This window comes from Epinephelus lanceolatus, chromosome 10, assembly GCF_041903045.1.
Source record: "Epinephelus lanceolatus isolate andai-2023 chromosome 10, ASM4190304v1, whole genome shotgun sequence".
NCBI classification, from domain to species: domain Eukaryota; kingdom Metazoa; phylum Chordata; class Actinopteri; order Perciformes; family Serranidae; genus Epinephelus; species Epinephelus lanceolatus.
The window spans coordinates 7712287-7737343 of record NC_135743.1 but is presented as its reverse complement, the minus strand read 5'-3'; the positions used below and the strand labels follow the sequence as shown (position 1 = coordinate 7737343).

Here is a 25057-nt window from a genome sequence, read left to right as displayed (position 1 = left end):
TCATAATGTCCAATTAGTTCAAAGTGGAAATGAAAGATACAATAAAGCTCTAAGGGCAGGGTGGATTATCAGACATGTAAAGTGAGAGAGTGCCCCCAGGCTCCACACCCCAAAGGCCCCATATTCATTGTGTGTCAGCTGGTTTTGATGAATTAACAATTTGTTTGGGAATATGCAATGAATCATAATATCAACCGAAATGATGAGGATCAAAGTGAAATCCTGCATTACTACTTGTCCCGTCTACCTGTGTCAGAATGTGCATGCTGTAGATTGCTACATTAATTTGTGTTTAAACAAATGATCACAAACAGGGGGCCCCACAGCAGATGTTCGCCCTGGGGCCCCAACGTCAGCCATGTTTATGGGTCAAGCAAAATGAATCAAGCTCATGATCAAGAGATGGTGAAAAAGCCACAGTGAAGCAAAACAAAAAGCAAAATTTTAATTCTCCAAATTTTATAAAAGCATTTAAGATATGATGATGATGCTGTTCTCATGATCATCCTCCACCTCCCGCAGTCACCACTCCTGTGAACAAATGTACTTCTTGTGCTGGATCAAGAGATCTGTTGTGACGAGCAGCAAGATATCGACTTAGTGAGCATCCACTCCAAACTTCTTCAAAACTGTAAAAGAGACTCAGTAATGGAAAACTCCTAAAATAAGATAAGATCATCCTTTAATCATCCTGCAGTGGTGAGACTGGCAACTTCACAGCAGCAGAGGAAAGTAACAGGAAGCATTAGTAGACAAAAACACAGATAATTACATAAGTACTTATCGGTAAAAAGACACACACAGAATTAAAAACAAATTTAACTTGACTAACTTTAAGTTAAAAAAATATTTCTGGAATCTGTTTTCTGGCTAATTTGTGCTGTTTGACGTCACTGATGTGCTTGTTGTGATAGTGTCATTTATTGTGTGAAAAGAAGTGAAAGGAGCTAAAAAAAAAAACATTTGCTATGTAAAGATACAGTGGAGTAATGGTGTCCCGAGCAGAGAATGAAGTCATGCCACTCTTCTGTTTGTTGAGCACGGTCTCACTCCAAAGTTGCCGAAATCCGGTGCTTGGGGAGTGACTTGGGGTGTCAGAAACCAACGAAAAAAGGCATCCTTTAATGCCAGCATGGTACGCGGCGCCTGGCAGCATCATGGGGAAACGTGGTGGGATAAGGGCGAAAGTTAAGATGGCAAAATTAGGAGTGTGGCGGGTGGGAGAGGTGAATGGGTCCAACACCCACGACTTTCACCAAAGAGAGTGGTGTTCGCTTGACGTGAAGGCGCTTTCACATGATTGCCGATTTGACCCAATGCTGATTATACGCACGCACTGGTGGCCGGCGGAAAGCGCTGCTGGCGGCAGAATCATTAGCTATGTTTCCATCCAAAAGTGATTAGAATCATTGGGAAATGCGCATTAAAAGAAATACGAATCCTGTGTGTTTCCATTAAATGTAAGGAGTTTGGTGAAAACTACGAACTTGCGTGAGTTTTCCGCAGAACCGGAAACAAAATAAGTCTCACATTCTTCTTCTACGTTTTCTGGCGGTTGGCAACCAGTTTGCATTACCGCCTTCCCATCCATGGTGGATATCACCATGGAGAGAGGTGCGCTACGTCAGACTTAATTTGAACATAACTGTTTCCATCCCTTGTTTTGCGAATCAACATTTTTTCAAATCAACCAAAACCTGGCTAAAGTGAGCGTATTTTAGTTTGTGCAAATCAGGGGATTTTAATTCAAATTTTGGCATTTCCATCTTAATTTTCCGATGTGATACTTCTAGATGCGCATCTAAACAGGCTGATGGAAACATGGCTACTGGCTCTACACGGAAAGGTCAGCGTCAAACGGGGTCGAAGTTCAACAAAATTGAACTGTCAGCGTCGCGTCAAAACACCGGTGAAGCCCACAATGTGACGCCGAAGTCAAAAAGTACTCTGACATCAGTGTTAATGCCAGCTTCCATAGGAAAACAATGCCATAGCAGGCATCAAGAGATTTTTAACGCTGATCTTGTGCAAGCGCCTTGAGATTGTAAAGACAAACCCTGTTCTTTTTTCCTAAACCCAACCACATGCTTTTATTGTTGAAAGAAAAAAAAAAAATCACTTTGCAGTGTTGTACCAACGTAGTGCGTTTATTTTGAAAGAGACTGTATGTAAACGTTGTGCTAGCTGGTCCAGTCCTGCGCGCATGTTAATCTATGTGTATATCCCACTGGTTAGCTAATCATCATCGCTTTACATTGCCCTCATATGGCGGTTACCACTGATAAGGCCATCCCAAATCACACTGGCAGGACAGCACTGTCATGGAAGCGTAGCGCTCAACATCTGGTTCCACCCTGGTTATCACCTTTAGCTCTGTTAGCCCTGTTTGCATTGTTAGCACTGGTAGTTGCTAGCTGCTGGCTCAGCCACCTCCATGTTGAGAGCCGTGTGTAAGCAATCCTGACTCAGACTCTGAATCATTAACCCCCTCTCATTCCCAGGTCGTCAAATAGAGCAACACTTTGTCACACCCCTCTGTGTCTGATAAAGACACACGGGGCACCCTTTAGGGTATCATGTGACACACAGCTGACACACATTGTGACACGTGGTTTATGTTGTGAAAGGATCATGGTTAGATTAAGGAAACATAACTGGTCAGAAAAAGATAATGTTTTGGATAAAAATAAGTACATCTGGGGCACCCACTAGCTCCTCTGGTAGAGCAGCAGCCGTGGGTTTGATTCCAACCCACAGCCCTTTGCTGCATGTCATTCCCCTTCTCTTACTCCCCCCTCAATGCTAGAGCTGTCCTATCAAATGAATGCAAAAGAAATCTTAAAAAAATAAGGGCATCTGACATCTGTTATGTAAATTACATAACATTACATTAAAGCAACAGTTACTGATGGTTTCACACAGGATATAAACTGTGGTCTTGTGGGTAAAAGTACGGTTTTGTGTGACCCCTCCACCTCCCTCCCTTCATCTCTTTGCGGAATTTCCTGCTCTTTGTAATACGTCTGTTGCTCTCAGCATCAAATATTGTCACGGTTGGGTTTACATTGCAGTTAGCTGAAAGCTCAGTGTGTCTTATAAAAATGCTAAAGGGTGCGTGTGTTGTCGATATCACACGCTGAGGAGTGGAAAAGCATCAATATTTGACGACCTGGGAATGAAAACAGACTGGAATCATAGACGCGCTCTGAATGTTGCACACCTCCTTTAAATGTGACGACTAACGCACCAATCTCAGCACAGTCTGGACTTTTATTTAAAATGATGATAATTAAGTTGAATCTGACCAAACATGGAACACAGAACATTTTGTAAAAGTCATAAATCATACCTCATTTAGACATCACAAGCACAAAGACACCTTTTACAGCCTCAGCTCCTGTAACAACCCGTCACTGCCACACTGTCAGATTCCCAGACTATAAATTTCACAGTGAACATAAACATCCTCGGGCGAAAAATCTCTATGTAAACAAAACAAGAATAACATGCTTCAGTCACACACGGAGCCTTTATGTGTTTTATTGATCCTCAGACAATCATCCTACAGGGAGACTGTGAAGCATATTGGATGATCGTTATTTATTAATTTTTCTGTGTTTTAGGAAATTCCACCCAAAACATGCAGTGCTGTAATTAACTGACATGTCACACAGGAGGAGTAAGTTTAACATCGAGCGCTGGTTTGGAGCCAGTTATCGAACAATTTATTCCTCATAGTTTACGACTCAGCTTCCCCTCAGGCGCTCCTACAGATCTCAGAGGATTGAGTCTTGAGAAGGCAGAAGAAAAGAACAGTGCTTCCAGTAAGCCATTACCTCTGACTATGGGGTTATTAATCCAGACAATAAAGGCTTTAGCTCTCAGCCACTCATGTTTTACATTTACAGTGTGGGCTTTTAGGGAGAGTTACAGCGACTGTGCAGGAAAATGCTTTGGTGTTTTACTCAAGGACACTCTGAGTACTAACGGGGGGGGGGGGGGGGGGGGGCAGTAACCAGTGCAGAATACAGAATATATCTCATTAACCAGTGGCAGAGGAAGTATCCAGATTCTTAAATACTATACATTACAGATACAAGTACTGCACTGAAAATGTCACTTCAGTCAGAGTGCTAGTAGCAAAATCTATTGAAAGTATAAAAAGTAAAGTAGCTATAGTTCCGTATAATGGCTTTTGTGAGTGTAGTTTAACACAGTCTCAAAAAAATATGTGAAATGGACACAACCTCTTTATAATTCATGACATGGTGGCTGGCACGAAATGTGCTAAAATTACGAGCTGGCAGCACAGAAACAATGCCAGTGCAAGGCCGACTGCAAAAAGTTTGTTTTTTTAATTAGGTTTAAAGAACGAAAAAATACTTGGATATGTTTAGGAAAAGATCGTGGTTCTAAAATAGCTTCATGCAGGATGCATGTTTTGTCATGATGGTCACATGAATTAAGTGTATAAGGCAGGAAAGTTAACGTAGGATCGGTGGAACAGTAGCCCGTTTTACACTGCCTGTTCAGGCCGGGAATGTTGCGCCATTGTTCTACCGCACTGTCCTTTATAAAAGGTATGATCATGGAATCAGAGGAAAGAGCTGTCTCGCCTTTAAGCTGAGGGCAAAGGTAATAACAGCACCAAATCAACGTCTGTGCAAAAGATAAAGCCAGCAGAACTGGGTGGAGGGGAGCCTATTGAGGATGTGTTATCTGTGCAACACACTGCTGGATGATTTTAAAAGCAGCTAGCAGCAGTTAGCAGCTAACTCAAAGAACACAAACGGTAGCTAAAAATGTCCACAAAGTAGAGGGCAATTAGGTCTGGCAGCTCCTTACTCTTTAACCAGAGGATGAGATCAGCCGTCATATAATCGGGATGGTAAATTATTGTTATCGCCATGTTGAGCAATTGGTATTGTTTATTAAGCGCTGCCTCTATGTCACACTAGATGCTGTTGTGTTACATGTTGCACCTGTCTGACCTCTTTTGCTTCTGGAATGCTGGCACACTGGGGTGGCGTTATGCCGTAGTTGTTTGATTCTGACTTTTAGACTTTTAACCAGTAGACTAATGTTTGTGTGCTGTGTAAAAACCAAAAGTCAATGTAGTTAAGTGCCTTTATGGACTTTACGTAGCTATGCATAATACTTTACCCTGCAGAGTATACATAACTATGCAAAGTATGTTTGTTCACACCAGTGGTGTAAGGAAGTTACGTCAGGCCCCAGTGCACATTTTACCCAGTAATCATCAATGCATATCTGACAAAAATATCAAACAAAGGAGGACATTAATAATTTAATTGAATAGTTTATTTTATAGTTTATTTATATATATTACAGCTTTTATAGAACAATAATATAATTTTGTAATTAATGAATAGCTACTGACTATTTAAAAAAATAAGAAGAAAAAGGAAAACCATGATGGGTTTGTCTTTGTGAGGACATATATATAGCAAATGGCACCATTTTAAAATTGACAATATTCTTTTTTTAATAATTTATCTTTGAACACAGGTATATTTCCACGGTGGCAAATTTGAATCATTTTCAAGGGCCTGCTCTCTCTATGGGCCCTCCAGCCCTGGGGCCCCAGTGCAATCGCACTGCCTACACTGTCTATATCTTAGGCCCTGGTTCACGCCACTCATGCCCTGTACATATTTTAACCAAACCTATGATCTTTAACTAAACTTAGCCAAGTATTTTTCTCAAAACAAAACTGCAACCATTCCTAATAGATTTTGTGTTAGCATTGTTTTTGTTGCCCAACACCATGTAAAGTGTTGTTAAGACTTTCTGTCCTTGTCACTTATTTCTTTGAAGCCATGCCAGGCTGTATCGTTGCATATAATTCTATTGGATTATCATTACTGGTGCATGAATGTTTAAGTAGCATTTTACAGTTGTAATTTGCTGAAGTGGAGATCTGTAAAGTAATTAAAGCTGTGATATAAATATAGTGGAGTAAGGAGTACAATATGCCTGATATCTACAATATGAATGTAGTGAAGTAGAAGTTTAAAGTGACATGAAATGGAAATACTTGCAAGTATTTCAACTGTCATCATGCATCAAATATTCACAAAAATGCATAGAAATGGTATTTCATAAGTGATTGTCTTACTTAGATTATTGTTTTAGATTGTTTATATTTTACTTTCACTTAAAGTTTTGTCATAAAAGGTGTCAAAAAGGGCACAAAATATAAACTACATAATTTCTGGACAGTTTAAATGCTTTTAAATCCCCCTGCCTCATCACAGAGCTGGCCCCTATTTGGACAGTGTAATTGCAAGTGGCTGTCATGTGGTTGCAGTTATCTTGTTTTTGCTGTTTTGTGTTAAACATAATGAGGGCATCAAACGCCGGTAAAGGCACGGCTTGTAGACGCTCCGATGAGGACTTCTCACATGTGAAACAATAACAATTACATGTAGGGTAAACCAGGCCAGCAGGAATATAAAAAAAGTTGAAACAAATGTACTGGATTAGATCAGATGAAACTGTAACGATCCCTGTGGGGAATTTGGGTCATTTCAGCAGCAGAACTGAGCATCAAAGATAAATACGAGACAACAAGTAAACACCATTAGAGTACAACTTCAGTATGCTGCATTAGATAAATAAGTAAAGACAGCAGATGCACAGAGCTGAAACTGAAGTGTGTGTTGTTATCATTTCACACTTTCAATACTGAAGTCTATTTCAGTTTTCAGTTACTCATTAACACATTGGTTTATTAATATACCCTGTCCCTTTAAATAAACCAGTGATTGTGGTTTCCTTTAAATATTGTGCTTCAAGTATTTTTTTCAGGCCAAAACCACAGTCTTCACTCAACCTCTAATGTGAGCATGCATGTAAATCTGCACTTTAACATGTTACCATAGAGTGAGACAACAGAGCCATATGCATGAACTGCCATCTATATTTTTAAATATTCATCAACTGTATTTCATATTACTCATGTTTGAAATGTTTGGTAGAAATTTACAAAACTGCAGTCTTCATCAAAAATACAGCAGCTCCTGTGTTGCATTAGACAAACTGGAAAAAGCAAGTTTATTTATTATTTAATTTATTATTCAGATTGAATAAAAACTGGCTGAGGTTCCCTTTTTTTGTGCGTAAAATAAACACAGATATTAAACAGGAGAATATCAGGCTCTCACAGCCACAGGAGTTACACTATGAAGGTACTTTAGTGCCCCAAAGCTGTAATTTAGTTCAATAATAAGAGATATGTGTGGTAATTCACCAGTAAATTGATGTGTGGAGGTGTGTTTGAGCTGAGATTAGATGACAGACACAGTTTTCTGAAGAATGTAATTATATACACATCACTATACGGTTGGTTCGAGGCTATTAAAAGTCAGCTAATGGCAGGAGTAATGGCTGCAAACACGATCCACTCTCTGTTTCTTTTTTGTTTTTCCTTGGCAGACATTTGACCTGAAACCAGCGTGAAATGAAACACAGCCTGCCTTGTGACTGTGTGACAAAGTGTGGATGAGAAGTGGTGTCAGAGATAGAATAAGTGTTTCAGTGTTGTGTGGGTGCTTGGCTGAGAGTTTGCACAGCTCCACAGCAAGTGAGAGTACATTTACTTTAAATATTCCATGAAAGTGCTGCGGCAGCACGGCGTTGTTTGAACTAAGAGAATCGTTGAACAAAGTATTTAATTCATGCGTTGACTTTTCTGCAACAGTTAGAGCTGTTTCTTGGTTTGTGCACGTTCTAGCTCACCAGCCTGTAGTTGGTCGATAATATTGTTCTGCCTGGTGCAGAGCCTTGGGCCATGTTCGCATTTGTTCCATCAAAACAGACAAAGTTATTTTTTATTTCAGTGCTGCAGGTATTTGTGGATAATGTGGATTATTGGAGTGCAGTGAAAATATCCCAAACCACTCTGTAAAAAACAAGGCAGATAAATGTCAGCCGCTGCCAGACTTCATTAGTGTATCATTAACATTTGTACAAAGTTCTCAAATTGGAAATTACTGCACCTTCACATTGCTTTTTTTAGTTGATTTTTTTTGTACTTCTCACAGTGATGAGGCTGGTTATTTCAGCATTTCACTGGTACTGTAGGGAAATTTTGCTCCCCACTCCACCTCAGAGAAATAAAAAAAAATCACCTTAGTAAATATGGAGTTTCACTTCCTATTTTTGAGGAATTACTAGCAGTGCCGTTTACAAGTTTGAGGAGGTGTATAGCCCTGCATGTGACTGAGCTGAACAGTCATTTTTACCATGTTCACTGTGTTGTGTTGCGCAGGCCTCACACAGATTGAACACAGAGCAAATTTTCATACCAACCATGACAGAAAAACAGCAGTAATTATAATAAACTATCATAAAATCAAGAAAGATGTTAAAGAGTTGCAGCAGCCTGGAGTGGAAAAAGAAAGAGTTTCAGACCTGCATCAGGACGTCAGAGCTAGTTAAAGGCTAAAGCCTAGTTCACATTACACGATTTTCACCCCAATTTTGACGTCACAGAGGATCTTGAGAGCCACCTTGGGTCGGAGGTGAGTCGGCATATAGTCTGCCACGATGAGTCCTCATGTGTGAACAAGCCTACGAGCAAGTTGCCCCCTCGTCTGTGACTGGGACTGGATATCTGGCATCCTAGAAAACTGGAGAAGTTTGACACAACTGACAAAGAGCATCAGCCAATGAGAGGCGGGATACGTTCCATGTCGGCACGCAGGAGGACGGAGGAAATGTGAGGAGGACAAGTCACAAGGTTGCCAGGTCTGCTTATTAGCCGCAACTTTGAGCTTGTTTCTAAAGTGGAGTTGCTTATTTGGGCTTGCTCTCTAAATGTCACCTTTCTCTATATATATCCGTCCATTCTCGGAACCCATCGGCTGTATTTGGCATCTGACTTCCAGCAGACGACGATACAGCCTCTGGGGCCAGATCCCCGATTTTTTGGCATTCCGGTTTGATTTGAGCGGAGGAGGTGAATTTCCGTTTCCGACTTCCGTTTATATATAAGTAAATATGCTGAACCATTGCGATGGATTCAGAGTTTGCAGTGACGCCAATTATGTTCCGCCTCGTTAGTTCACTGCACGGACGGTTTAACCTGGCAACAACTGCAGCCGGATCAAACGTGATTGGTCAATATCACGCGGACTACAAACAGCCTACAACCGGAAACCAGGGCTCTTCCGCTCTTCTTCCGGAGGCAAGATCTCCGGGGTTTGCCTACAGACTCTACATTCACTGAATGTAGAGTCTGTATATAGAGACTAATATCCATCTAATAAGTTATATAAACTCACTCACCCAAGTTAAAAAACGTAGTTTGGTGACGTCACCGTGTTATCTGGGGCTCTGTCGGTGAGGGCTCGGTGGAGAAATCTTGTGGTGTGCACACACAGGTCGTAACCTGGGGAGACTCCCTTCTGACAGAAAGAAACATCGCCAGGTATGAACACTCAAAAGATTACTTTAGTCTCTGTGACGCAAAATCAGGGTGAAAATGAGTTGGCTTCCCTGATATCTATAGGTCATGTGTTCCATAGCTTTGGGGCGTAAAGCAGTGAAGCAGTAAAACATCACAAGTCAAGGCTCACTTAGGCTGCAATCCATTGCATCTCAAAGTCAATAATTCTAAGCTGGTATTCCTGACTTCTGATCTGAATGCATCCCGGTGCATCTGCTCAGGAAAACATGGACAGCCACCCCACAGAGGACCTACATCCATTACCACAGCGATGAGAAACTGCATGAAACTCTGTCAGCTGTCTTGCTTGTCCTTCCTCATGAAAAAAAATATGTTCAACAGCTCAAAATTGTGGAAACAGGCCCTGAGCGAAAAATTTTGAACCACAGCCAAGTTGTAGACGTTGTGTGCATTCGTCTTGCTGTTTGCAGAGATGGAGAAACACATGTTCACAAACAGGAATGGCAGCTACATCGTGGTTGCACAGCAAGTTTCACAACAAACACTACATGAAGTAAAATTGATGAAAAGGTAATTCTATGTTGCTGTAACGAAAGTTGTGGCTTTGTTGCCAAACTCTGGGCCAGATGGATCTTGCCCGAGTTTCCGCCTTGGAATTCTGACTTGAATGACCATTCTGTTACACTTTCCCATGTCTGAGGTTGTGTTTTTCCGAGATCCAAGTACAATGGATTGCAGCATTACTCACTTCTTTCCTGTCTGTAACCACTCTGTGTGTGACAGGTCCGACGCCGACCCAAAACCCAAACTCCGGTTTTAACCCTAGAAGTTCTGTCTTGACCTCTGACAGCAGTACGTGTGCTCAAACATACTCTTGCTTTTTATATCTTGCTGCATCATGGTCTTTTTCACCGAGTCATGTGATTGAAAGCCGGTAAGTGGTGTGTGGAGTCTAGATAATTTTGTTAGCCTTAAACTGCTGTTGTCTTCCTCCAGAGCTCTTTGTGCTTTTGTTCCTTCTGTAAAATCACAAAGCAGAGCCGCTCGGACATTTTCAACTCCAGCGGATACGTCTTCACTTGAATTGGCACCAAGAAGGGCAAATGTGTTAGTGTTTGTTTGCATGCATCCTCAAAGCCCCTGATTTCCACTTCATGCTCACCCTGAAAGCACATTTGAGGCTCTCTGCACATGCATGGCCCTATTTCAGTGTTTCCCCTGTTAGCCGTGAGAAAAGGAACCCCACAGTCTTTAAGTGATTTCATGTGTATCATCTTTACTAATGTAATTGTGCGTATACTGTACAGCTAACCCTCACACGCCCGACTGCAATTTTACAGCCATCTTGAGTTATCCAGTGAAGGTTCACAAGTAATAAAGATGGGAATCTTTCCTGTCTCCTATTATCCATCCCATATGATGTGGAGGCAGCAGTGCCTGGGTACAGGAGAGTGTGAGAGCTCTGCACTCTGTGTAATCATACCTGAACAGAGGTGTTTCTTTGGACAGTGTGAGGCTGATATTTCCTTTGCTTGCTCCAAATTCACAACAAAATATATATATTCTGAAGTCACCATCATGCTATCATAAGGTTGGTGACGTGTTTATACGTACCAGGAAATTTTGGTCTTGCCAACTCCTTCTTGACAATGCAGAATTACACTGGCATTGAGGCTCTAATGTCACAACAGTTTGCATTGTGAGTTATTCCCTTGAGCAGTGGGACACCCTGCCTGGGACCTCACAGACTTAGCATGCATCAAACTCTGTGAGTGTGTAACAGGGGATATTTGAACCTGGCCCCTGGGTGCACCCTGTCATGGTAATACCTCATCCTGATTGGCTGTCTCACATTTTAAGTACCAGTTGATTGGGGCTAATTAAAACATGTTTACACAAAGTTAATGATGATGGGTTAAAAGTGTTCTGTAAAACAAAAAGGTGGTTTAAATGTTTTATCTTCATGGACTAATTAAGGCCTTGGACGGGCAGAGGGTACTTGTTGTAGCTCTGGTTGAGGGTGAGAAGCTGTCAGAAAATAGGTTGCTGGGCACAGATGTGTGGGTACATGAGACCCTAAAAAAGAGGGTGGATCATGGGGAGCACCACCAGTTGGTCCAGGAGCTTCTCCTCCATGATGGCCGTTTCCAGGCATATTTCAGGATGACTCAGGGGCAGTTTGACAACCTGCTGTCCATCGTCCGGCCGTATAGCTCTGGGTATCCAGCAACTGCTTCCACCAGTTTCTCCTCCACTGTTTACCAAATGTAAACTTGTTGTCGTGACCACCACAGAAGGCCCGCCTCTCAACTCAACCTATTAGACAACGGAAAAAAAGATGACGAAAGAAGAAATGACATGGGGCACTATTCCGCACTGAGTTGAAGTTTGAGTTGAACTCGCAATGCACGTCGCAATGTAAAACTGCAAGCAAAAAGCTTCATTCTCATTAAAAACTATTACAAAAGTGGGTCATACACTTGCATTGCACCCGCATTTTTGGGGCCCTCAAACTCATTGTTTTCAATATAGACGCAGGTGCGCTCAAATGCCAGAGCGACACCGTAATTTTCAGGGCACTCTGAGATAAACTGAGTTCAACTTTTGGAACGCAGCAGCGCGTGCTGCATGTCATGTGACGAGGACCAACCAATCACAGTCAACAGACACCTTTTCCTTCTTCTATAAATATCAGTCTGTGTGAAATATGGGATAGTTGATCATGTTAGCGCAGGGCTGCCAGAGCTTCATATCTGTCCCACAGACGATAGGCCTACACACTTATAAACAGCTACTGGAAGAAGATCAGCTCTGCACTCAGGATTTTAGGTAAATAAGCTGTGATACGGTGCTTGATAAGGTTGCTTAGCAACTTCAGATGCAACCTGCTGCCACGCTCTTGAAAGCTGATTCATAAAGGGCACAAAAGTAGCACCTAGCACCCGACCTCGTGTTTTCCATATGGTTAAAGACACAGCATGTGTACGACCCCATAGAAGGCTAATATGATACCTATGAAATGCACAGATGTTATGTGTCCGTGGTTTGTAGAAACATCCAATGCCAAGATTTACTTCTGGCAATTGGGCTGGACAAGGCTTTCCTCCTCGAAAGTTTGTCTGTTCCAGGGTCGGGGATTGTAAATCGTGCAGTGTCCATTATTTGTGTCCATATGGGTGGATACTTAAATGGGGCCCATCTTATCCCTGTGCTGTGTGCATCAACAAGGTAGCAGAGAAGATATGTTGGGGTGATGAAGAGGGGGTGGAATCATTTCCTGTACATGGGGCCCATCATTTCTGGCTACGCCCCTGCATGAACACAGGAGAGCGTGATAAAGACATTTTATTGACAGTTTATGTGTAACAGGACCAACACTGTTGTCTTTTATTGTTAATACTTTGATTAATTCATTACTCTGTTCACCATGGTCTCGCGCAGCCTACTTCTCTTTCCAATGCAGCGCACGTGCACGAGCAGTGCGCGCAGGCCGGGAGCGCGCGTGGAGGCGGTCCGGGGCTGCCTCAGTTTTCTGTAATCGCTTTTCTGCTGCTGCTACCTCCAGTTAAATAGCTAGGACACGGGAGCGAGCAGACGGCCGTGTGAGGATATACTTTTTTCGGTACCTTGGGATTACGACGCGAAATTGCAGCATCGACGGCAAGCCGCCAGGTAATATCGACACGCGCATTTAGCCGCCCCTCGTAGATACGCCAAAAGTAAGTAAATGTCCCGTGAAAAGTGTCGTTTTCCAGTTAAGAAGAAGGAGGAGGAGGAGGAGGAAAAGAGGGGGGTGGGGGGTGGATGTGTGGGACGAGCCTCCCTTTGTGCCGAGGCAGGGTCACTGCTCTTCACGGCACAATGTGGACACTCCAGAAAACGGCGAGGCTCCGCATATCTCCCCCCCGCTGCCCCGCCGGCCCTGCCGCTGACCGTCCTCCATCAGCCCCGCCGTCGGCTGCTTCGGACGAGTCCGGCAGAAACGCCTTGTTCTATGCGTATTTTCATTGACTTTAAAACATGGAGGCCTGTTCTGCTTTTCCTTTTTTAAAATACCCCTCAGCGGTAATGTAACGCACCCTACTTTCCGCCTCCTCCTCCCCCCGGTCTGGTAACGTTAGCTAGCTCCCATTAATGTTTACGGTCGCTTTTGTAGGACGGTTCGGATTCACTCCCCCCGGTCGACCCCTATTGTGTGTTCACCCCCACAAATGTTGACCTAGCCGGTTTGACCAAACAGTTAAGTGATGTCTGACGGCACACGAACATCTTAACTTGTCTCCGGTGTTATTTTAGGGGGGGGGCATGGCTACAATGTCTCCGCATCGACCCTGTCATCTCTAACGGCTATTGAACCGGGTACATTTTAGCCATTGATGTCCCTATCATTACCGTGAAACGCCCCCCGGGAAAGGCGAGCTGCCCGCCACTTCACTTCATCGTTTTGATTAACTTCTCCCACACCACCTATCTTAAATCTGTCTGCTTTTATTTTACATTTTAACTAACATTATTAAATATATTTAACCGTGTCTTTGTCGTCTGTAAAGGGGGCATGAATTAACCAGGGCAGTGCTCGTCTTCACGGATGGTCTCTTCATTTTCAAGTCTTTTCCGATCTGTCACTGATGATATATGTGTGTTATTTCTGACTAAATTAGCCTGTAAAGCTATAAAGAGCTATATTACTCATTACTAGGTCATACAATTGACCCTAAACCACAATATTATTTAGTATTTGCTCAAAGAAAAAGGCAAAAACACGACACAGGGCAGCAACAAGGTCTCTTTATGAATCTAGGCCAGTAAAGCTACTCACATAAAGTCCTCCAAACTATTAGGCTGTAATATATAATCCCTAATAGATCATTAGGTGAAAGGCTTATTATATTCCTTTTAACAAGGGAGCCATACATGTGTAATTCACAGCACTGTAGACTTTGACAAATGTCTTTTCATCAGCTCTGCACACCCCTGCTCTGCTTTAACTCTCATCCACCTCCAGCTGGACGTTGATTAAATTAAACCCATCTTACTGTGGCTTCCTCTCAAATCTACCCATTTTGCTGAGATAGCGCAGGCAACCAATCTGCCATTATATGATCCGAAGTGGAAACTTGCCTCGCCGTGCTCACAGGTTGTGGTGTGACATTTTGCTTTCTCAGGGCCCACGATGTCCAGTGAAGTGCAGAGACCGGACGACAGCCCCAGCACCAGCGGGGGAAGCTCAGATATTGAACAAAGGGAAACGGTACCGCCTGAGCAGGAGCGAGAGCAAGCACAGCCCAAAAAGAAGGAGACCAAGATCTCGAGTAAAACCGCTGCTAAACTTTCAACTAGTGCCAAGAGGTAAGAAGGAGAAAAAAGAAAGAGGCTCTGGAGAGCGGCATTTACACAGGGGTTGTTTGTTAAACTAAAGGCCTCTCCCCTTGTGCCCTGAGGGTGTGAAGTTATATAAAAAGACTACAGTCCCACAGGCATTGTCATTTCAAACATCCACGCTATTCAGTGTGACACTAAACCCACAGACAGGATGTAACTCACACAGCTCTGCACTCGAGTGTCACTGCTGTCATTCGAAAGATATTCCCATTCCAGCCTGTTTGTTTGAATAGATTCGCCTCATGCTCCGCAGCACTCTTGTCTCACCCACACCACCACTAACACTTACCTCCACCAGTCTTCGCACTTATTCCCAAAAAAAGACAGGCGATGACAGAATTATTATGCAACCGGTTGAGCAAAGGGTTGACTGAGGTCGCCGAGTCTTTTTTTAACAAGAGGCCGATGTTGTGAGCATCTCCCTTTTGTGCGACTGCGCCTCACTTTAAAGCAAGTCTCTACGAGGGCCTTAACAAGGGGCTGTAACATGGAGAGGCTTCGCTGTTGTCTGAAGTGCTGTGTTTATATTAACGCAAGCTTAGCGGCAGCGTTTGCACTCGGTTGCCCTTCACAGTCTGAATCATCATTTTGCACGGTTATCTCAAATTCACAAAGCAGTCATGTTCATCCTCATGCACAGTATTCCTTCTAATGTTGTTTATGCACCACAGACTAGCGACTACAATGAGAGAGATGAAACGTAAATCACTTATGTTAAAGCTGTAATGACAAACTGGCTTTACTTAATTCATACCTTTAACATGGACAGCAAGTTAAGTCATTTACAACATGCTTGATGATGAGATGTTCTCAGCAGCTTTGTCAGTGTTGGATGCTGTGTGCCAAACGGCTGTAGTTTGAAGGTGAACTTTAAAGCAACATATACCTCATCACAGACTTGAAACACTGACCTTATGCTCTGTAGACTTGTCCGTTCCTTCAGCTTTTATTATCCTCTGGAGATTTTCCCTCCCAAATCAGATTTTAACAATAAAATCCTTCTCTTCCAGGATTCAGAAAGAGCTTGCAGAAATAACACTAGATCCACCTCCAAACTGCAGGTAAGGAGATGTTATCTCTTCAAAGCATTTCTGTAATGACTCATAAGCCTGTACGTACAGATGCTCAAGCTGTAATGGAGGTAGACGGCAGAAACGTGCTTCTTTCAAGGCTTCTTGTCTCTTAAAAAGGAAAGGCCACGCTGCGCTGCACTCGCTTTTGTCTCCGTTCCCATAATGCTGTTGTTTGTGATTTGTTTGAGATGGTAATCTCAGGTGAATTAGAGAGACTGTAGCCTATTCTGGCCCTGTTGTTGTTGTTGCTGCATAATGCACGCTGCAACCTCTGTTGAAAGCACAGCCTTTTAGATCACAGTATTATGGTTGCACTGAAATGGTGGAAAATGAGCAGCAGTGTGACTTTAAAGCCTGTTTCGATTCTCGTGTGGTTCCCCCCCTCGCGCTGTGCTGGGGATTTACCACAGACAATGGTTATTGTGTGCCACTGCCGCGGCTCTCAGCCCTTTGAGGAAGAGATATGGTCGCGAGCGAGTGGCACACCACATGTGCATCGGTCTCTGTGGACATGACAAAAGGAATGCCTTTGGGATGTAGCGCAGGAGCCTGTTTTTTATTAACTTAAATAACACAAAGTGACGCTGTCATTGATTATGGTGCTGTTCATTACAGCACAATAATAACTCCCTGAATTAGCACTCCACTGCAAATTAAGACAGAAAATGGAAGCGGTCCTCCTAAGATTGAGGACACTTGTGGGAGATGCTGATGTTTTCTTAACATTTTGGATTGGCCGTATTTGTTCATGGACACCTGCTTAAAATGATTAAGGAAAATGGCTTTGTATGACTCATCTGGCGATTTGGAATTACTTCACCCTAGACGGCCTTGTTTATTGCATGAATTAATCACCCCTGCTGGGTCTCATCAGAACCCCACCATCATTAACGATAAACATTGAGCTAACCTTTTCATTCCAGCTCACAGCCCAGTTTTGTTATTGTACTGGAGGCTAAAAGAGATGTTGTTTTCCTCGAGGACTCTAATCTATTTCAACCCCCCCCCCTCCTCCTCCCACCCAACTCCCCCTCCCAAAAAAACTAGGTTGGCTCACATGAAGGATTTAGCTGGAGGACACGAGTAAGTCATTTGAAAGTAAAATAATCGCTAGCGGAAATTTCACAGTCATCGTCTTAGTGGGGAACTAGTTGCCTGGGAAACAATTAAGCTTCTTCAAGATAATCCTTTTCTGTGTGTGTGTTCCCTTTCCGTACACTCCAAAAACGATACCAAAATCTAATAATGTGTTTTCTGTGATGCACCCAAATAGATTAGCCCTCTGTTAACAGTGACAAGGGGGAAAGGGAGGAGACGGGGGGTCAGATGCATCCAACATAAAATTTCTCATGCAAACGATCACAGCACCATTTACATTCTCGCATGAATGAGTGCGCGCGGTGGAGCTAGTGTCGTCATTTGTATGCCACACGCTCCTCGCTCCCGGCCAGGTTGGCCTGAAAGGTTATTCATTTCTTTCCCTGCAACAAATGAAGTCACAGACTGTTGGCCCGCTTCAGGAGGCAGACGGAGAGTTGTGTTAAAGACATTCACTTCTGCACATTCAACAAACGCTGCACAGGGGGGCCGGTTGATGCATGTCATCTCATCTTTATTTCATCTGAGGAGCCCCTCAGACTCCTTCTCCACTTTGTCCTGGTCAGACGGAATTTGCTGTCCTCATCGTGTTAGTTAAAATCTGCAGTCTCCTTTGGATCATGTTCAATCTCTTCAGCATTGCCTTCAGGGCTGTGTGTGCGTTTCTCTCACCAAAATGGAGAGCTCTGCTTTGCGTCTTCTCTTGTAGAAAGAATTTACCATTTAACGCCTCTGAAGTGTTGAGGATCTAATTTAGTGAAACATCTGTGGCAGGAGGCGCGCATTTGATAAGTCTAATAAAACGCCCACGCCTTTTCTTCTAGCATCCATCTAAGGTTACTGTGTTCACCCTCAGCTGCGTTTAATATCACAAACCGCTGTTACAATAACCCGTCTGTGTTGATAAATTACACACTTACTGATATGTCCTTGTTTTCCGTGACTAAGAAGAGCCTGTAACATTAATGCTTTAGTTATTTAAAAAAATCAATTTCCATACAGTGTGACTGAAAACTGTCATAGTTTTAATGCTATGTCACTACTTGGAAAACGCAAGCATTTAAATTCGTCTCCGAGCTTTATCTCACTCTCAGCATTGTGACAGCTCGCTTGTCACCTTGGCAGTTGTCATGCATCAAACGAACAGGAAACACGCTGAAGCCCAAGAGGATTTGACATGGCAATTATTCTCACTGTCATACACTTCAAGTACATTGTACAGGCAGCTTGTGCTTTTACACCTATTGATACAAATGAAGCAGCTTCTGTGAGGAGTAGTGTTTCCCTTTCCCCGCAAGTTGCACAAAATTCTTAAAAACAGTATTACTGGGAATAAAATTTGAATTAGATGTGCTTAAAGATAAACCTGACAGGCTCATTGGTGTTACTGAATTTACACTGTCATAAAAATTCATGTTGTTATCATTTAAAAGCAAGCAAGAGGTCTTTTTTTTTTTTTTGAGTAGACAGTTCTGAACCAAAACTGTAAATACCCAGAAAATTCACCTGATAGCTTCATTTGTTCACCTTTCACTGTTTTCTTTTCCTAGTGTATCTTCTGTGACACTGAATACCCAACATTAGAGCTACAACCAACATTTAATTTAATTGTCTAGATCATTTTCTGGATTAGTCAATTAACTGTTTGGTCTGTAAAATGTCAGAAAATGGTAAAAAAAATTGTCACAATTTCCTAAAGCCCAAAGTGATCTCCTCAAAATGCTTTTTTTGTCCCATTAACAGTCTAAGGACTCATTTATACTCCCATAACATACAAATAAAGACCCGTTAATACCAGTTGAAATGATAGCTTTCATTTATTCCAGTGGCTTTGCTCACCTGGCGCATATGCTAAAAAAGTTTCTTCCCTCTGGGTTTACTTCCGTGCAGCCCACTGAAAATGCGCAGTAGTGTTTCTCCTGCTTACCACGCCTGAAAGTTCCTATTCATCTGATAGACTTTACTTTGCGGTGACATCACTGGTTTTTGAATCCCTTTCCTCGGCTTGAAGAAAGTTTTACAAATTTAAAACCTCCATGGAACAAAAATTCTAATAGAAAGACTCATAATTGACCTTGTTTGCAGTTTGAGGTGTTTCTTTTACAATGGTGGTCTATGTGGAAAATGCTCTTTGGGCTGCGAGGAATTTTATTCGATGCAGTACCGCCAGTGGCCACTGGGGAAAATTGGCTGCAAGGTTGAGCTGCTTTACTGGGGGCCTGGTCACTCCTCACATACTTCCATGGACCCTTTGCGTTAGCACAGATACCACTAGATGGCAGAGTCAAAAGTTTCTGACAGTAACAAACCTGATGGTTGACGAGGTCGTAATAATCTACCTGTTAACAGAGGCAGCGTTGTAGACAGTGGTGGTTTGTTAGGCCATTTAATACATCACAGCACGTGGGCGGAGAATTGTTTTCACTTTATTACCAATTTGTTCCATTCCACCATTTTTAAAATGTCTTCGTTGTGTCGAATCTAGCTTGAACTATGCTACACTGCCCCCTAAATCTCCTGTGGTACTGCTCCACGTTGTCCATATCCATAAGCCTTCAGAAAGTGTGTAAAAATGCTGAGTACAGACAAAAGGCTCTCTCTGTGCCTATATACGTATCTACAGTTGAGCATAAATGAGCCATAAAACCAAAAAATATTAAATTTACAATCAGAATTCTCACAATTTGAGGAGCTATACCAATAAATGTCGATTAAGTGACTTAAAGGATCATGGAAATAGTTGAGTTTGAGCTGTAGTGAGCTGCAGTCTGTCCAAGTAACTAAGCAAGCAATGCGTTTTTATTTGTATAGCACCTGTCACAGATACCAAATCACAAAGAGCTTAACATTAAAAACAAATTACACAATAAAAGCAATAAAAAAGACAGACAGCAACAGTACACAGCACAGAGCTGACGAGATAAAAACCCTGCAACAGCAAATAAATCAGGACAGAAACAAATAAGAAGGTTATTAGCTATTCGGATAAGCTAACCAAAAGCCTGTCTGAATAAAAATGTTCTATCCGGTTTCATAAAGACATCACACAAGTCCAGGAATCGCAGTGATAAAGGGAGAATGTTCCAAAGACCACAGGAACAATGTGGTGACTCTTAAACGGAAAGAATCATTCTGCTTTATCTCACACACCCGCCCGAATCACATTCCATCTCTCCCACATCCGATATGCTCCTGTCATAAAAATACTTCTTTCTGCTTCTCAGTTCATATTTCCATACTTATCACCTCCATCTTGTGCATTTGCATTGCCACCGTATCACAGGAATTGTTTTAGCTGCTTTTTTATTGCGGTGCTGCGGCTGTTGTGACTCGTAACTATTCTCTCCTTGTAGTGTTGATGCACTGACACCAACATTTCAAGCAGAAATCCAAACAAAGACCCTTTTGACATTGTTAAAATAACAGCTACTGGTGTTGTACCTCGCAGTTCTGGACCACTGTGCTGTTTGATGTGTTTATCGTCTTCTCACAGATGGCCGAACAGATACTTTCATTACTGCTACAGTGGAGTGATGGCAGAACAATGTTCAGCAGCCTAAAACATAATAGTGCATGTCAGGGTTTTGGTGTCAACTCATCCACGTTCAAAGATTCAGTATTTTAAAGCTGCTATTGTTCGCTGACGTTTAGCAATCACAGCTGAATAATCCATTGCAGAAGAGGCAGAGATACCAATTTCTCATCCCCAGGCAGCTCAAATAGATTAAATGCAACGCAGTTGCAACCCACGGTGCATTTTGAGTAACAAGTTCACCCCCCACCCCCCCACCCCCCTCTGTCAGGTTGTCACAAGTCATTCTGGGAAATATAAGAAACCGCTAACTGAAGTGGAAGAAGATAAGGTTGAGGGAGAGTTGATACAGCAAGAAAGTAATTTACAAAACTTAATTACAGAATAGCTCCTGTGGTGTTTGAACATTACAAACTGAGAACACTTTACCAGTGTATAAATAAATACACAGAATCTGATGTTTATTTAAGCCAACTGGCCTCTCAGTTACTGTTGCTACGCCTGTTAAACATGACCTCATTGCACGGCACAAAGCAGTTTAATCTGATGATGCTGGCAGATTTTACACTCAAAATTCTTAGTGTTTTTTTAAGTAATGGTGCTTTGATACAGGCAAAAATAGACAAAAGCAGCTTTTCATTTCTGGCTGGCAATCGCCAATTTTGCAATTAGCGTGACTGGTGACTGGCGTATATCGCCAGCTGTAGCTAGCTCGCTGATTAAGCCAACATTTGTTCCATGAATTGGTGCTGTCTCCCGCTGACTCTTTAATGTTTCTAGCTGATGCATTTAACTGTTAACACAGTAAACAGCGGCCAAGTAGGACATGCTCCAGGATCAACATCCCACATGGCGTTCCTGATTATTCAAAAAAATTGTTGAATAGTTACCACGATTTTCAAATAGTGTTTTTGCTTGTGCTGTCCATCCCTAGTTCCTTTATGCCACTTCTAAGCTAAGTTTTCCAAGTCGAAGTTAGTATAATTTAACAAAATCCTCAGTTACACTGAACAAAATTCTTATATGCTACTGCTAAATCATTGGGCAACATTGCTAACGAGGTTTGCTATGCTAACAAGTAAATTTGCCAATAGGCTAGAATTGTAATGAGTTAGCTTGCAAAGTAGGTTGGGCATGCTAACAAGTAAGCTTGCCAGTAGGCGAGATATTGTTAACTAACAAAGATTAAGGGTATTATTATTTTCAGTTGTAAATACCTGCTGTTAACACATTTTCATTCATTTCATTTCACTCTCATTTTGCAGCTGGGAGGCATGTGTTTCGGGTGGGAAGAAATGATTTGTAACACAGGTCAACACGTCACAGGACTTTGTTCACTGATTGGCTGTGGGTATTCTGTGACCATTTATTCGCTGCCACAAGTTAAACTATTCCCAACTGTTAATTTGGCTGCACTTGCAGCAGAAATAAACCACTGCAGCTCAGAATGCCCACCACAACTTTCCTACATTGCATGGCAGCTCACCGCTACCTGGTGTGTTTTTGGTGCCAGGGTTTTGTGTTGTTGCATCAACATTGTTCTTGTCTTGCAATATAGAGCTGTTAAGTTCTTGTATAATAACTACAATAGGGAAAAATGTAAGATATCTGGCATTTTAAGTAGGGCCCGACCGATACGGATTTTCTGGGGCCGATGCCGATTCCGATATTATGGAATAAAAAATCCGACAACCGATAAATCGGGCGATTAAATTTTTACGTTTTTCAATTTAAAACCCCCCGAAATACCTGCTTTTGATCTGAATTGATTTTAAGCAGGTGCTCTATTTGGTTCAAGGAGATGCGCTAAAATAAAAGCAGTTTTTCTAAGTTCAGACGTAACTAGTGGAACATGAAGAAAGAGCCAGTCAGGAGAGCGTGTCTGATAAAGCCCATCTGACTGACAAAGCAATTTAGAAATTTAATAATAATTTTCCAGTAAGGATTTTATAGATAAAAAGGTACCAGTGAGAAGACCACCCAACCCTGTCATATAAAATACAATGATGTGTACCATAGACAACACTGGTAATAAACCTCAAGGCAGAGTGATAGACTGAGTCCGGAAGTTTAAGAGTGGAAGAGGATGCCATAAAAAATGTCCCAGAAACCCTTTCAGCAGACATGCTCATGTTGCTGTTGTTGGTTTTGAAAGACTAAAGAATAAACACCGCCCTCCAAACTTTTGAAATCCGGAGTATCGCTTTTACTACATCCCCTTGCCAGTGTTTCAGCATGTGGTGAGAACCAAAGCCTGACAGGCCTATTTATGGTTCCTAAGCTATAATTGGTCAATCACTGATCAGTGGAGGGGTTTAGCAAGCTGTCAATTCTGATTTCGTATTTTTAACGTATTGTTTGCCTCCTAATTGGAACATCAGCCGATCTCAAATGTCATTCCTCCTTCAGTGCAGCTGTAATATGGCCGGTCTTTGGAACAAATAGCCGTCTTCGGTCCTTGAATTCTCCTGGTGTGATGTAATGCCCCCACGGTGCCCAAAACAGAGATGTCACTCCCTGATGACATCATGCAAGCTGCAGGGAACACACACACAGCTGGTCACTGCATCGCACGCTCGCAGGCTTAAAGCCTTGACATGAATATGTATCTCCATCATCATCAAGTCGCACCAAGAAATGAGGCTGTCTTTATTGTGGGTTCTGACCTCTAATTCTCTTCTCGCTGATGGGATCATCTTCATGTCTGTGATAGCTGCATATTAGTTCTGTGCCATGCCCCAGGGGGATTATGTGCCAGCGACACACCCAGCATCATTTTTCACAGCGTTACCATTAAGCACAGCAGGGAGGGTTATCAATATTCATGAGGGGGTGGAGGGATGCAGACCGGAGGCAAGGCGGGGGATGAGCTGCAGGAATACCTCCTGGGTGTTCGAACTGATCACTCTATTGTGCGTGAATTATTGTGGGTAGGGTCTTTTGCAGCGTGATGTCAATTTTGCAGCACATAAAACAAGCGAATGCTTTTAGATGACAGCCACATTTGACCTTGAATGAATCAGTTCTAATCGATGCCTTGTTCCATAATCACTGGGTTTATAAATATTGATGAATTATAGGCACCCATCTGTGTCTGACGCTGGCATGTTCCTGACCTTTCAGTGAAGGTCTTGTCCATCGACTGCAAAAGCGAAGAACCTTCATGAAGGCACCACCTCAGAATCACTTTGTTCACCAAGCAGAATAAATTAAAAGGGGTCCTTTTAGAGATATTTGTGTTACGGCATATCAAACATGTGCGTAGTCACAAGGTGGGGTCAGAGACTAATGAGGAGGTTTGGTTAAACTGACCTTCAGAGTTGATGAAATGGTTGTTAAATACAAACTGAGAGAGCAAATACTAAATGGAAACCACCTTTTATAGAGGTTACACAGTCACATCTTTTCTTTTGAGTCGTATGACACATATATGGAAGCTAAGAAATGTTAAAAGCAGCTAATTACTGAAATAAACCACCACTGAGTACTTACAATTGAAATTTAAATGCCATTTAATTTAGTGCTTTAAAATGATTATCCTAAATTAGGGCTGCAACTAAGGCCACTCCACACAAATTAGTTTTTATTTTAACACACCATTTTAAAATGAAATTATCTCTATGATCTCATTGTGTCTACCTGTTGTGTGTAGGACTACAGATGGAAATTAGTGTTTTGCTAAGTCTGGTGCAACCATGTTTTCATTTCTTGTAAATGATTAATCTTAAATCAAATAAACTAAACCAAGCTAAACTCTGTACATGCGCATTTTAGCACATTTCAAAAATGATCTCCGTCTGTACTAACACCTCTGAAAAGACATATCACATGTACATTTATGTACATGTGATATGTGCGAGCTGATGTAAAGAGGAAACAGATTGTCTACTCTTTGGTTGGTTGCTTGGTTACAGAAAATACTACGGAGATGGCAAATACTAAGACCCTAGATTTCTTTGCTTGGACTGATGATGAGGTGAAACTCTTAATGAAAGTGACATATGAATATAAGGCGGATTGGTCACTGCAAACCAAATATGACGACATTTGTTCTGGGAGCATTATTCGTCATTGGCAATGGGACAGGAGTATCCACACCAGAAGGATAAAATCACAGAGGGTATATAGACCTAGCTATAATGCTGTAGCTTGACAAGCTGTGACTGATAATCACTCAACTAATCAGGAAGTGAACGTGGGCGTCTCCTTCACAGTTTTCAAAAGTTTCACTTTCCACACATCCAGACTGAAGTGCAGCTGCAGAGTTTTCAGACTGAAATTAGCTCAGCAAGATTTTCAAAGGTCTTTGTTTTATGGCCTCCAAAACGCTGGAGTAGTGTGGACGCTAGGTGTAAATGTAGCAATAATTATGAGTTTTAACGTTTTAGTGTGGGTGTAGCCTAATGCTATGCATTCTAGATTAATGTGTCAGTTATTCTGATCGAATATGTTTAGTCTATAAAATGTCAGGAAGCAATGAAAAACGGCCATTCTCAGGCCTGAGTGACATTTTCAGATGTCTTGTTTTGTTCGACCAAC

At 42.1% G+C, this 25057-nt stretch overlaps 1 protein-coding gene across 2 annotated transcripts in view; it reads left to right on the top strand.

Annotated features, from left to right (window-relative positions):
• The first annotated feature begins 12935 nt into the window (after nt 1–12935).
• LOC117266453 (ubiquitin-conjugating enzyme E2 E2) overlaps nt 12936–25057 on the top strand; it is a 35507-nt gene continuing 23385 nt past the window's right edge. The window contains exons 1-3 of one of the 2 annotated variants that reach the window (XM_033641672.2): nt 12936–13105; nt 14599–14782; nt 15826–15876. In XM_033641672.2, coding sequence (XP_033497563.1) covers nt 14607–14782; nt 15826–15876 — 227 coding nt within the window. In that variant the 5' untranslated portion in view covers nt 12936–13105; nt 14599–14606. Of the gene's footprint in view, nt 13153–14598; nt 14783–15825; nt 15877–25057 lie in introns of both variants that reach the window. The other variant, XM_033641673.2, reaches the window with a different exon arrangement.